Genomic DNA, 13412 nt, shown 5'->3' with positions numbered 1-13412 from the left:
TCATAAACCTCTCCTATTTCTACAATGTATTTTTAAACCGAACCTTAAACTTAACCACACTGCTAACCGTATGCCTAACCCTAACCTAAATTAAGATCTCATAAAAATTTGGATAATTTTTGTGTTTGTGGTAACTAGCGCACACCGCACAGTTGGTGCATTACCGTTTCCTGGCGTTCAGGTGCGGGAAAGACCGTACGATTTTCCATTTGGCCAGAAGATGGCACTAAAGCCTTTCAACAAAATATTAACAAAATGTTACAATCTCACCTGAAACTAAAAATGAAATAAAACACGCTGATGGTGATGTGAATGTGTTATCAAAATCTCTGTTATAGCCCCATATAACACAATACAATGCAAAACCCTTTGAAAACCAGTGAAAAGCACATCAACTCTTCACAGGGGAAGATAAACATTATGAATAGGAGAATGAAGAGGAATACTACATGAATACAAGAAAGGGAGCAGGTATGCAGATCTACTTCAGTTCCTCAGATTGAGTTGGCAGCTGCTTCAGTCTTCAGTTAGAGCATCCACAACAACAAGCTGACACACAGGGAACACTTGGGGTAAACGTGTAAACTTCTATTTCATTTCCATCCATACCTCCCGTGGAATAAGAAACCTGAACATACAGTACATATCACACTATGTGTTTATGCTGCAAGGTTCTTTGCAGTGGGAGCCAATCCAAGAAGATGGTTATTAGGCCAATCTGAGAAGAGAACAGGGTTACAGAGACTCGGTGTCAAGATGGGGCCTGTCAGGCTCAGGCCAAGGATGGTTATTTATAACCCTTTACAGTGAGTGGAGGCAAGCGGTGCACTTAAGACAACACACACACACTCCCTTCCTATAAGGTCATCAATGTGTATAAGAGGCTACTCATTTGACAAACCCCACCTCTCCAATTCCCCCCCCCCCCCCTTCCGTGATTAATACCTCCTATTTCTAACACGCACACACGAATACAGACACACACACAGGTTTTTTTCAACTGGCCACCATCCATCAACACAGAGGAGATTGGATGATCTGGGGGAGCGGCTATACGGTACACTCCTCTCTCTCAGATACAAAAGGAGAGGAAAATGGGTAGAACTTTATTTTACAGTTCAGAAATAATCAGATATTTATTTAGAAATGAAATTGTTAAATGGTAATAACCTAACAGTTACCTATGAGTCTGACTGACTGCTTAATAGAGAATCTCAGTTGAAAGTGTTTAGGCTGGGCCCGGGAAACCAGACCAAAAAGTGCTACTGTGCTACGGTTTAAAAATGGTCAAATAAGCAAGTATGCATAAAAATAAATATCCAGAAAAAACAGCCTGATCTGATAGACGTAACATAGTAAATGTAAATCCAGGACACTAAAATTAGTATAATACTGTATGTTAGTATGTTTACATAAGACAGATGGTTACTTAAGGCAAAAATTTAAGTAGGATGGCTAGTTGGGATGGTCGGTGGGCATATAGCTTGAACGTCTAGCAACCCAATGGTTGCAATTTCACATCACAGACAACTTTAGCATTTAATTAATTAGCAACTTTTCAATTACTTGGTACTTTTAGCTACTTTGCAACTACTTAGCATGTTAGCTAACCCTTCCCCAACCTTAACCCTTTTAGCTAATCCTTCCTCTAACATTAACTCTTTAACCAAACTTCTAAACTTAACCCTAACCCCTAGCCTACCTAATGTTAGCCAGCTAGCTAACGTTAGCCACTAGCCACCTAGCTAGAATTCATTACATATCATACAGTTTGAAAATTTGTTACATACTGTACATTCTGCAAATTCATAAAATATAATACAAATTGTAATTCGTAACATATCATCCACAAATTAATACATACCATGCGACCCATAACATATCATACTAAATGCAGTGTTTCGGGTTTATGTACAGAATAGTACGAAATACTCTGAGACCAGGTTGAGAAGAAAATATGAAGTTCTGTAATTTTTACTTCAATTCATCATTTGACCTCTCAGTTTCAAATTGCTGCAGCATAAAGCCAATAAGGCTAAAGGATGATGCATCCGCCGCCAACTTTGGCTGGGTCATTCACTGGGGCAGGAACGGAAGGAGTGGTCTGGCTAGGTCCTGTTGTAGGTTCAACTTCTAGCTTGGCTGACTCAGCTGGTTCAGCCTCTCCTTTAGCTGGTTCTGTTTTACTGTCCTGTCCTGTCAATACCGGGTCAGCCTCTGGCTTGGGGCTGTCACTCTCCTCAGCCTGAGGTGGTTCTGTGTTTCCTTCAGCCAATTCAGTCTTTTTATCCTCTGCTTTTACTGGTTCAGTAGCTATACTTGAGAGCAGCGTAATCTGGGATTGGTAAAATGAGGATGAGCCGTCAACTGGTGTTGTCATATCTTTCTCCTCCTCCCTCTGTCCTGTCTCTCCATCCCCCTCTCCTTCATCAGCAGTCTCAGCTGGTGAAGCCTTCTCTTTCTCCTCCTCCCTCTCTTCCTTCCCTCTATCTCCTCCTCCCTCTAGGATCTCAACTGGGGTCTGGGCTCGAGCCAGTGGCGCTAGTTTCAGAGAGCTCTTGTGAGGTGCAGTTGGCTTCCTTCTAGGGGGGGCTACTGGCTTTGGAGCTTTCTGATTTGTGCCACTGTCACTCAGAGGTGGGAGTTTTTGTAGTTCCACTGTGGGAGCATCATGTTTGTATGAGAGGTCTTTGTCTGTGGGGGGCTCAGTGACACTCCCCCCACCAGCCCTCTCAGAGAAAGACTCGGGGTCAGAAAGTGGTGGATCATTTAAATCTGTGACAACGCCCTGACTCTTGTTCTCCTCCTCTGTGGTTTTCCCTTCTTTAACCACTTGAAGCTGAGGTGCTTCCTGCACCGTCTTTAAAACATTGTCTGCCTTAACATGTTTGTCCTCCTTCACAGGTTCTGCATAGTTCTTTTCTTTATCCAGTGATGGGATGTACCGATCATCAGATGGAGAGGAACTCGCGTTCGTCCGGAAAAAATCTGTCATGTCATGCTCAGACTCCTGGATCTCCCCTTCTAACTCTCTATCATCAGGGTGGGAGAGAAAGCTGTCCAGCGTGTACAGTTCCTGTGCCCAAGTTCTGAAGCCTTCCTCTACTGCCGGTTCCCCTTCCAGCTCCACCATGGGAGTCTCGTCCTTCAGGACAAACTTCTCCAGGTACCCCCTGGCCTCCCGGTCTGAGTGTCTGCTGTGGAAGGACCTTTCGGAGGTCATACTCTCAGTGTCTTCCTCCTTCACTCCTTCCCTGCTGCCCACTGCCTCTTCATACAGGTCTGTGTAAAGGAAGGCCATGGCCGTAGGCTCTTCTAGCAGAGTGGGGTTGATGATTTTGGGGGGTCCTGAGGGGAGGAAGATGGGGGTGAGGACGGTTTCCTCGCTGCCGAAGAGGGCCGATCCACTCTCCTTCAGGGGGGACTTGGGTGACTTGTCTACTGCGCCCTCCTCTACTTCCAGATAGTTCTTAGAAGGCATATTGTCCATACCGCCGTAGAACACCTCATCTAGATGGTCACTGGAGATTTCTTCTCCGCTAACGCCTGTGTTGGAACCTCCCAGGACTTCGGTCACAGGTGCGGCATCTTGGAGCTGTTCCGGCTCCTCACTCACCTGCTGGTTTTCCTCTCCACAGTCTGCTTCCTCCTCCTTCTGTCCTTCTTCAATCATGGTGGGGCCTCCTGGAGCAGGCTCATCCATCTGAGTAAATGTCTCAAAGTAGTCCATGTCACTGGTGGCTCCTCGTCTGGGCTGCTTTGCCACCGGAGCCCCAGGAGGGTCAGTCTGATCAGGCCTGGTGAGATGGGAGGAGTCAGTGTGTTCCACCGTTTGATCTCCACCCCCCACTGATGGTGCGGTGTCCTCCTCAAAAACCTGAATGAATGGATCAGTGAATGAATAAACAAACAAGTGAATGAGCAAACACATGAATGAATGACTGAATGAATGGATGGATAGACAAAGTAAGGTCTACAGATCTAATTAAATTGTGTTTGTCACCTCTTCTATGATTTCGTTACTGGGTTTGGTGAAGGTGGATTCCTCCAGGTAAGACAGGTTGTCCACCATGACTTGGCTCTCCTCCTCGTCAATGCTCACCAGCCTGGGAGGAACCATGATGTTCAGGATCTCTGAGCCTTCTGACACCAGGCGGAACAAACTCTGCTTCTTCTCCTCTTTGGGATCTGTTGTTTCCTCCTCCTCCCCATCTCCCTCTGCCCTCACATTGGGCAGGGAGACCTCAACTAGCTCTGGCTTCTCAACCAACTCACCTGAGGAAGGAAAAATATGCAAAAATGTGTCTCAATAGATTACAGTTTGAGCATATCAGAGTTTGAGGCATTCCCTAATTCCTTTCAGTTACCTCACCTAAATCATCACCTGCGGGCAGAGGAGTCTGTCCCCGTCTGTCAGCCCGGCTCCTGTGTCCTCCTCCACAACTTATTTTCATCCTTGGCCTCCTCACCATCATTGCCTCATCCATGACAAAGGTTATTTTACCTGCTGTTCCAGATCCTAATCCAGGTGAAACAGACCTTTCATTAATGGGAAAGCAGAATTCCGAGGCGATGGTAGGGGTGGGTTCAGCTTCGGAACCCCAAGGGGTGGTGCAGCGGCTGGAGCTGGTCTCCCATTGGATGCCGCTGTCCTCGCCCTGCACAGTAACCATGGAGAAGGAGGGGTCCATCATTAAGCACTGCATCTTGGGACGCACCGCCTCATCCTGAACCGCCAACCGCAAACTGGAAGAGATGGGATAATACAGATAACATGGTGAGGTACTGGGGCAAATGTACATGTTCCCATTTTGAGGCACATCAAGAAATTATAATAAACAATGACTTGAAATAAAAGCCTTATGTATGTGACGATCCCTCTACGTCTGTCTGTCTGTCTGTCTGTCTGTCTGTCTGTCTGTCTGTCTGTCTGTCTGTCTGTCTGTCTGTCTGTCTGTCTGTCTGTCTGTCTGTCTGTCTGTCTGTCTGTCTGTCTGTCTGTCTGTCTGTCTGTCTGTCTGTCCGTCCGTCCGTCCGTCCGTCCGTCCGTCCGTCCGTCCGTCCGTCCGTCCATCTGTCCGTCTGTCCGTCTGTCCGTCTGTCTCACTAGGAATGTGAACAAGACATGATTACTATGAATTGAACTCTGATTTATCTCGACAAAGTGGAATGCTCAGAGACAGCAATCATTTTCAATCATGTATCAAATAATTTAATTATCTCCCTAACTATTCATCAACACTAATGTGATCTCGACGAAGGAGGGGCTAAGGTTTTTTGCGAATGTACACTGCCAGTCAAAAGTTTTAGAACACCTACTCATTCAAGAGTGTGCAAAGCTGTCATCAAGGCAAAGGGTGACTATTTGAAGAATCTAAAATATATTTACATGTGTTTAACACTTTATTGGTTACTACATGATTCCATATGTGTTATTTCATAGTTTTGATGTCTTCACTATTATTCTACAATGTAGAAAATAGTAGAAATAAAGAAGAACCCTTGAATGAGTAGGTGTTCTAAAACTGACCGCCAGTGTACTTTGGAAAAAGACTCAGATTTCACTTCTAGTAGGCTGTACAGAATGTCAGAAATTATGTAGGATATAGGCTGCTACCTGTTGCGGAGATCCTCAACCTCGTCATTGATTTGGCAGACTCCCTCTGTGATGTCCACATCATCCTCTAGCATTGTCAGAGTATCTGGATCTATCCTGATACATTCCACCGTTTCCATTGTATCCATTGTAGCAGGTTCTTCTCATCTATTTTCAATGGCTTCTTATCGGCACTCCGCAGAGCAACGTTGATGACATTCCAAGTTGGAGAACTTGCTCAGAGATTTTGTGCTCAGCGTAATCTTGAAATAGAAAGAACGGCATCCAGGGTTTCAAAATGTGTCATCCCTTGACAGTTGACACTAAGTACAGGACCAATAACTATAGCTGTAAAACTATTTTTCGTGGGGGAAAAGTGTATCCTGACCCAGGGTGTGTAGGCTACCTATAGACGTCATATTCAGTTGCAGCAGTATCAGCAGAAAAGACGCCCACTTCTTTTAAAATATATTTTTTGCCAGGTCTAAAAATAATACTTGTCACCAGCCTGTATCCATTGGCACGGTGCTGTCTGCCAGTCTGACACAACAAGGGTAGATAAGAAGGATTGAAATTGACACATGTAGAATGTCATTTAGCGGTGCATAATTAACAAGAGAGTATCATGCTTATTGTAATAATCAATTTTCTCAAAGTCCAGCACCATGGACAGCACCAGTGGTCAGAGCCTCTCTCTCTTTTTCTTCTCAGTGTGTAAGAGTAGAGTGAGCCTGTAGTCATGCAAGCCAATCAAATTCAATACATTTATTTCACATTCAAATTAGGATCATATTTCTGCCTACAGGGTCTCTCTCAGGTCTTGGTGAGACTTGAATGTCAAAGTGTCATCTGCTAATGTCCTTCCATTCGCAATGTGAAACAGATATTGGACAGGGAATACGAGACTCAAGGAGAGGGGTGGGGGTTGCTGTTGGAGCACATGACAGGGGTTCTTTCTCAGATATAGTCTCCTACTACAACCGTTAACAATGTACAAACATATCTAGGAAAAGATTTACTGTCCTAAAATCGGAACTGTGAAGGCAGGTAGCCTAGTGGTTAGTGTTGGGTCAGTAACTTAAAGGTTGCTGGATCAAATCCCAGAGCTGACAAGGTAAAAATCTTTGGTTCTGCTCCTGTGCAAGGCAGTTAACCCACTGTTCCCTGGGTGCTGTGGATGTTGATTAAAGGCAGCCCCCTGCACCTCTCTGATTTAGAGGGGTTGGGTTAAAAGCATAAGACACATTTCAGTTGAATGCATTCAGTTGTAAAAATGACTAGGTATCCCCCTCCCCAATGCAGATGTTTTTATATCAAATCATTTGGATAACAATTAACTACATTATATTTTTAATATTAGCTTTTAAAATAATTGTACTATGACTGTCTGAGAGTGGTCTGAGTTGGGAGGAGAAAACTTAAATCTTGCTGTTAGTTTTGGAACGATCTTTGTTATTGGTCTATTAACCAATTTACCGCCTGGTGATATCATCAGGGAAGCCGAAACTCCCGCTCATGCAAACAGGCTGATTAGAAATTCCTGAATTTTAACTGCACTGGGCCTTTAACAATTAGGGGAGGAAACACAAAACTGAACTTAGATCAGTGTCTACGGGTAACTTCATCCTACCCTTTTAAGACCCCTGTGGGTTATGGTTGTAATATTCTCAGTCGCCTAGGAGCCTCCAGTTTAGGGAATGTGGGGAAAGGGAGTGTGAAGTATTATGTGAGGGTTTCACCATCTGGGGTGAGGGTTACGGAACACATCAGGCAGGCGTGGTGGTGTTGGAGGCTAAAAACAGACAGGCACTTTTGGCCTGTCCTACAGCGTTCTCAGTTTTGACTCTTCTGAGAGGAAACAGGAGAGGAGGTATCTATCTAGTCAGAAGAACTCTATAATGCTATGTCAACATGTTTTGGAACAGTGGAATAATCAAGGGGGAAGGAAGGATAGGAAAGGAAAGGAGGAGAGGAGTAGGAGAAGATAAGGAGAGAAGGGTTGGGATTCTGTGACTCCACTGTGCTGACGGTAGTGATGTCCCTGCCATCCAAACCTTGGCTGTGTGCTAATTCTACACTTAATGAGTGTACAAAACACTACAAACAGCTGCCCTTTCCAGGACATAGACTGATCAGGTGAAAGCTATGATCCCTTATTGATGTAACTTGTAAAATGCTGTGGATCGTTTTCAACACCTTATATAGTCCATGTCCTGGTGGAGTGGGCAGGGCAACTCAATATTAGGAAGATCAGTGTATATCAATGTTCCCTGCTCCCTCTCTTGCCGGGTGGTCAATCAGATGTGAGGGACAGGGCATGAGGATCTTATGTTTCAGTGAAATACCACCCCCAATATGTGTGATTTATGTGAAGCCATGAACAGCCCAGGAAAATGTAATAACAGTATTTGATAATTAGCATTAACACTGAAAGATTCAACCATTTAAGATTTCAGTTATTGACCTGAGTTGTGTTTTTGACACTATCTTAGTCACGCCATGGCCATGCTATCCTCAAAGCTCAAGTCAACACTCCACCTGTATTATATTGGATGTATTATATAATGTATTATATAAGATCCACAGTGCATTCAGAAAGTATTCAGACCCCTTCCCTTTTTCACATTTTGTTATGTTACAGCCTTATTCTAAAATTGATTAAAATATTTTTTTTCTCATCAATCTACACACAAATACCCCATAATAATAAATCAAAAAGAGGTTTTTAGAAATGTTTGCTAATTTATAAAAAACAGAAATACTTTATTTACATATGTATTCAGACCCTTTGCTATGAGACTCAAAGTTTAGCTCAGGTGCATCCTGTTTCGATTGATCATCCTTGAGATGTTTCTACAACTTGATTGGAGTCCACCTGTAGTAAATGCAATTGATTGGACATGATTTGGAATGGCACACACCTGTCTATATAAAGTCCCACAGTTGACAGTGCATGTCAGAGCAAAAACCAAGCCATGAGGTCGAAGGAATTGTCCGTAGATCTCCGAGACAGGATTTTGTCGAGGCACAGATCTAGGGAAGGGTACCAAAACATCTCTGCACCATTGAAGGTCCCCAATAACACCGTGGCCTCCATCATTCTTAAATGGAAGAAGTTTGGAACCTCGCCGTCTGGCCAAACTGAGCAATCTTTGGAGAATAGCCTTGGTCAGGGAGGTGACCAAGAACCCGATGGTCACTCTGACAGAGCTCCAGAGTTCCTCTGTGGAGATGGGAGAACCTTCAAGAAGGACAACCATCTCTGCAGCACTCCAAAAATCAGGCCTTTATGGTAGAGTGGCCAGACAGAAGCCACTCCTCAGTAAAGGGCACATGACAGCCCGCTTGGAGTTTGCCAAACGGCACCTAAAGGACTCTCAAACCATGGCAGCATCATGCTGTGGGGATGTTTTTCAGCGGCAGGAACTGAGAAACTAGTCAGGATCGGGGGAAAGATGAACGGAGCAAAGTACAGAGAGATCCTTCCAACAGGGCAACGACCCTAAGAGCACAGCCAAGACAACGCAGGGCTGGCTTCAGGACAAGTCTCTGAATGTCCTTGAGTAGCCCAGCCAGAGCCCAGACTTGAACCCGATCGAACATCTCTGGGGAGATCTGAAAATAGCTGTGCAGCGACGCTCCCCATCCATCCTGACAGAGCTTGAGAGCATTTGCAGAGAAGAATGGGAAAAACTCAGTTCCCTGCTGTACTCCCTATTCACCCACGACTGCGTGGCCAGGCCCGACTCCAACACCATCATTAAGTTTTCAGATGACACAACAAATCATTAAAATCCAGACAGAAAATATTTACACAAGAAGCAATCTAATATCACACAGTCAAACTATCAGTCATTTAGTAAGTTCACCATTCTGCGATTCTCACTGTTAATAACAGTCTGATCACCGACAACGACGAGACAACCTATAGGGAGGAGGTCAGAGACCTGGCCGGGTGGTGCCAGAATAACAACCTATCCCTCAACATAACCAAGACTAAGGAGATGATTGTGGACTACAGGAAAAAGAGAACCAAGCACATCCCCATTCTCATCGACGGGGCTGTAGTGGAGCAGGTGAGAGCTTCAAGTTCCTTGGTGTCCACATCACCAACAAACTAGAATGGTCCAAACACACCAAGACAGTCGTGAAGAGGGCATGACAAAGCCTATTCCCTAATCAGGAAACTAAAAAGATTTGGCCTGGGTCCTCAGGTCCTCAAAACGTTCTACAGCTGCAACATTGAGAGCATCCTGACTGGTTGCATCACTGCCAGGTATGGCAACTGCTCGGCCTCCGACCGCAAGGCACTACAGAGGGTAGTGCGTACAGGCCAGTGCATCACTGGGGCTAAGCTGCGTGCCATCCAGGACCTCTACACCAGGCGGTGTCAGAGAAAGGCCCTAAAAATTGTCAAAGACCCCAGCCCCCCCAGTCATAGACTGTTCCCTCTACTACCGCATGACAAGCGGTATCAGAGTGCCTAGTCTAGGACCAAAAGGCTTCTCAACAGCTTTTACCCCCAAGCCATAAGACTCCTGAACAGGTAATCAAATGGCTACCCGTACAATTTGTATTGTGTCCCGCCCCAACCCCTCTTTTACGCTGCTGCTACTCTCTGTTTATCATCTATGCATAGTCACTTTAACTATACCTGCATGTACTGTACATATTACCTCAATTAGCCCAAATAACCCAAGCACATTGGTTACCCGGACTATCTGTATTGTGTCCCGCCACCCCCCACCTGCTACTCTCTGTTTGTCATTTATGCATAGTCACTTTAACTATACCTACATGTACATATTGTGTCACGGCTTCTGCCGAAGTCGGTTCCTCTCCTTGTTCTGACAGTGTTCGGCGGACGACGTCACCGGTCTTCTAGCCATCGCCGATCCATTTTTCATTTTCCATTTGTTTTGTCTTGTTTTCCCACACACCTGGTTTTCATTCCCTCATTACGTGTTGTGTATTTAACCCTCTGTTCCCCCCATGTCTTTGTGTGGTATTGTTTGTTGTAAGTGCTTGTGCACATGTTGACTGGTGCGCGTTGGGTTTTGTACCCAAGTTGTTATTTTCTTGATGCCGTTGGTTTTGGAATTAAACTGCTCCTGCTATTACCTAGTTCTGCTCTCCTACGTCTGACTTCCCTGCCACCAGTTACGCACCCCTTACATATTGCCTCAATTAGCCCGACTAACCGGTGCCTGTATATAGCCTTGCTACTGTTATAGCCCTGCTACTGTATATAGCCTCCCTAATGTTATTTCCACTCTCTTTTTACTGTTGTTCAGGCTGTAACGTAACAAAATGTGGGAAAAGTCAAGGAGTCTGAATACTTTCCGAATGCACTGTATGAATGCGCAATCTCAACTCTGGTCCTGGAAGCCATTTCCACTGCATTTCTTTCATTGTTCCCCTCTAATCAGGGACTGATTTGGGCTCTCGAGTGGCGCAGCAATGTAAGGCACTGCATATCAGTGCTAGGGTCATCACTACAGACCCTGGATCGATTCCAGGCTGTATCACATTGGGAGTCCCATAGGGTGGCGCACAATTGGCCCAGCACTGTGTCCAGGTAAGGGTTTGGCCGGGGTAGGCCATCATTGTAAATAAGAATTTGTTCTTAACTGACTTGCCTAGTTAAATAAAGGTTAAATAAAAGGTGGGTGCAATTACTAATTATCAGGTAGAACAAAAAACCAGCAGGCTCCGGACTTTGTAGGATAAGAGTTGAATACCTTTGAAGTAGATAGTATCTGAAAACACTGATAACATATCTGATACTGCAGTGTGCATGTAAAAAGGATCTGCTTTGATGCCAAAGAGAGAATGGCAATCCCCTCCTTCAAAATAGTATACATTGTATCCCCCTCATTATTGAGTTTATAACATGTCTATCTCAAGCATAGAACAATCCATTAACATATGGGCCCTGATCAAAACTAAAGGCCAATATGTCTCTGTTGTCTTGTTTAAAAGAAAACTAGTTGGAGGGCCGGAAAATTATTTTGATAACAGTAGACACCATTAACGGCCACATTTGGCACTGTCATCCAATGTCCACAAGGTGGCCACCATCAGTTGCACAATAATGCAACTTGAACAAATCAATGTGTACACTACATCCATTATCATTCTGTGTATGCTTTTAATTTCTAGAAGGTAAATAAATGTTTCCCATTGGAAAAAACACAGTAATAAAGTAGTAATATAGCAGCTATCCATAAAGTGGAGCGGCAGGGTAGCCTAGTGGTTAGAGCGTTGGACTAGTAACCGGAAGGTTGCAAGTTCAAATCCTAACAAGGTACAAATCTGTCGCTAACCCACTGTTCCTAGGCCATCATTGAAAATAAGAATTTGTTCTTAACTGACTTGCCTAGTTAAATAAAGGTTAAAAAAAAGTGGGCCTCTGGGTGAATCATAAATATAAAGTTCTAATTATATGAAATACTATACTGAACAAAAATATAAATGCAACAATTTCCAGTATTTTACTGAGTTAACTATGAGGAAATCAGTCAATAGAAATAAATGCATTAGGCCCTAATCTATGGATTTCACATAACTGAGCCCCCTCCACAGCCATGGGTGGCCTGGGAGTATACTTTTATTTTTAACTAGGCAAGAGCAAATTCTTATTTACAATGAATGCCTACCCCAGCCACACCTGGACTACGCTGGGCCAATTGTGCGCCGCCCTATGGGACTCCCAATCACATCCGGATGTGATGCAGCCTGGATTCAAACCAGGAACTACAGTGACGCCTTGTGCACTGAGATGCAGTGCCTTACACCGCTGTGCCACACAGCATTCGCTCACCAACTGGGGATCCAGGCCTACCTACTGGGGATCCAGGCCCACCTACTGGGGAGCCAGGCCCACCTACTGGGGAGCCAGGCCCACCAACTGGGGAGCCAGGCCCACCAACTGGGGATCCAGGCCCACCTACTGGGGAGCCAGGCCCACCAACTGGGGATCCAGGCCCACCTACTGGGGATCCAGGCCCACCAACTGGGGATCCAGGCCCACCTACTGGGGAGCCAGGGCCACCTACTGGGGATACGTGCTTCTACACCTGCATTGCTTGCTGTTTGGGGTTTTAGGCTGGGTTTCTGTACAGCACTTTGAGATATCAGCTGATGTACGAAGGGCTATATAAATACATTTGATTTAATTTGATCCAGGCCCACCTACTGGGGAGCCAGGCCCACCTATTGGGGATCCAGGCCCACCTACTGGGGATCCAGGCCCACCTACTGGGGATCCAGGCCCACCTACTGGGGAGCCAGGCCCACCTACTGAGGATCCAGGCCCACCTACTGGGGAGCCATTGGCCCAATCATTCCTCACTAAAGGGCTTCATTATAGATAGAAACACTCCTCAGTTTCACCAGATGTCCGGGTGGCTGGTCTCAGATGATCCCACAGGTGAAGAAGCTGGATGTGGATGTCCCGGGCTGGCGTGGCAACACGTGGTCTGCGCTTGTGAGGCTGGTTGGACGTACTGCCAAATTCTCAAAAACAATGTTGGAGGCAGCTTATAGTAAAGAAATTAACAATTAATTATCTGGCAACAGCTCTGGTGGACGTCTCTGCATTCAGCATGCCAATTGCACACTCCCTCAAAACAGGACACATCTGTGGTATTGTGTAGTGTGACAATCTGCACATATTAGAGTGATCTTTAATTGTCCCCAGCGCAAGGTGCACTTGTCTAATGATTATGCTGTTTAATCAGCTTCTTGATATGCCACACCTGTCAGGTGGATGGGTTATATTGGCAACGGAGAAATGCTCATTAACAGGCATGTG

General features: G+C 45.1%; 1 protein-coding gene across 2 annotated transcripts; it reads right to left on the bottom strand.

The window, feature by feature from the left end:
* Positions 1–1944: 1944 nt before the first annotated feature.
* Positions 1945–6235, bottom strand: si:ch1073-398f15.1 (cardiomyopathy-associated protein 5). 2 transcript variants are annotated; one of them, XM_046368252.1, is made up of 4 exons: positions 5618–6235; positions 4385–4746; positions 4004–4275; positions 1945–3877 (listed from the first exon to the last, which is right to left on the bottom strand). In XM_046368252.1, exons 1-4 carry the CDS (start codon positions 5743–5745, stop codon positions 2036–2038), a joined length of 2604 nt encoding a protein of 867 aa, XP_046224208.1. In that variant the 5' UTR covers positions 5746–6235; the 3' UTR covers positions 1945–2035. The 2 variants fall into 2 exon arrangements, with proteins under 2 accessions (XP_046224208.1, XP_046224206.1); XM_046368250.1 differs by having other exon boundaries at positions 4373–4746; positions 5618–6234.
* Positions 6236–13412: the final 7177 nt, after the last annotated feature.

This window comes from Oncorhynchus gorbuscha, linkage group LG11 (genome assembly GCF_021184085.1).
Source record: "Oncorhynchus gorbuscha isolate QuinsamMale2020 ecotype Even-year linkage group LG11, OgorEven_v1.0, whole genome shotgun sequence".
In the NCBI taxonomy this organism is placed as follows: domain Eukaryota; kingdom Metazoa; phylum Chordata; class Actinopteri; order Salmoniformes; family Salmonidae; genus Oncorhynchus; species Oncorhynchus gorbuscha.
Note: the sequence above shows the minus strand (reverse complement) of the source record. Positions and strands in the feature narration are given on the sequence as shown.

Bases quoted from the DNA above. Each gene is read 5' to 3' on its own strand.
- si:ch1073-398f15.1 (XM_046368250.1), bottom strand. From the start codon at position 5,745: ATGGATACAATGGAAACGGTGGAATGTATCAGGATAGATCCAGATACT. The intron at 4,276-4,372 runs GTGAGGTAACTG...TTCCTTCCTCAG, and splicing joins GCCCGCAGGTGATGATTTAG to GTGAGTTGGTTGAGAAGCCA. The intron at 3,878-4,003 runs GTGACAAACACA...CCATTCATTCAG, and splicing joins GTAACGAAATCATAGAAGAG to GTTTTTGAGGAGGACACCGC.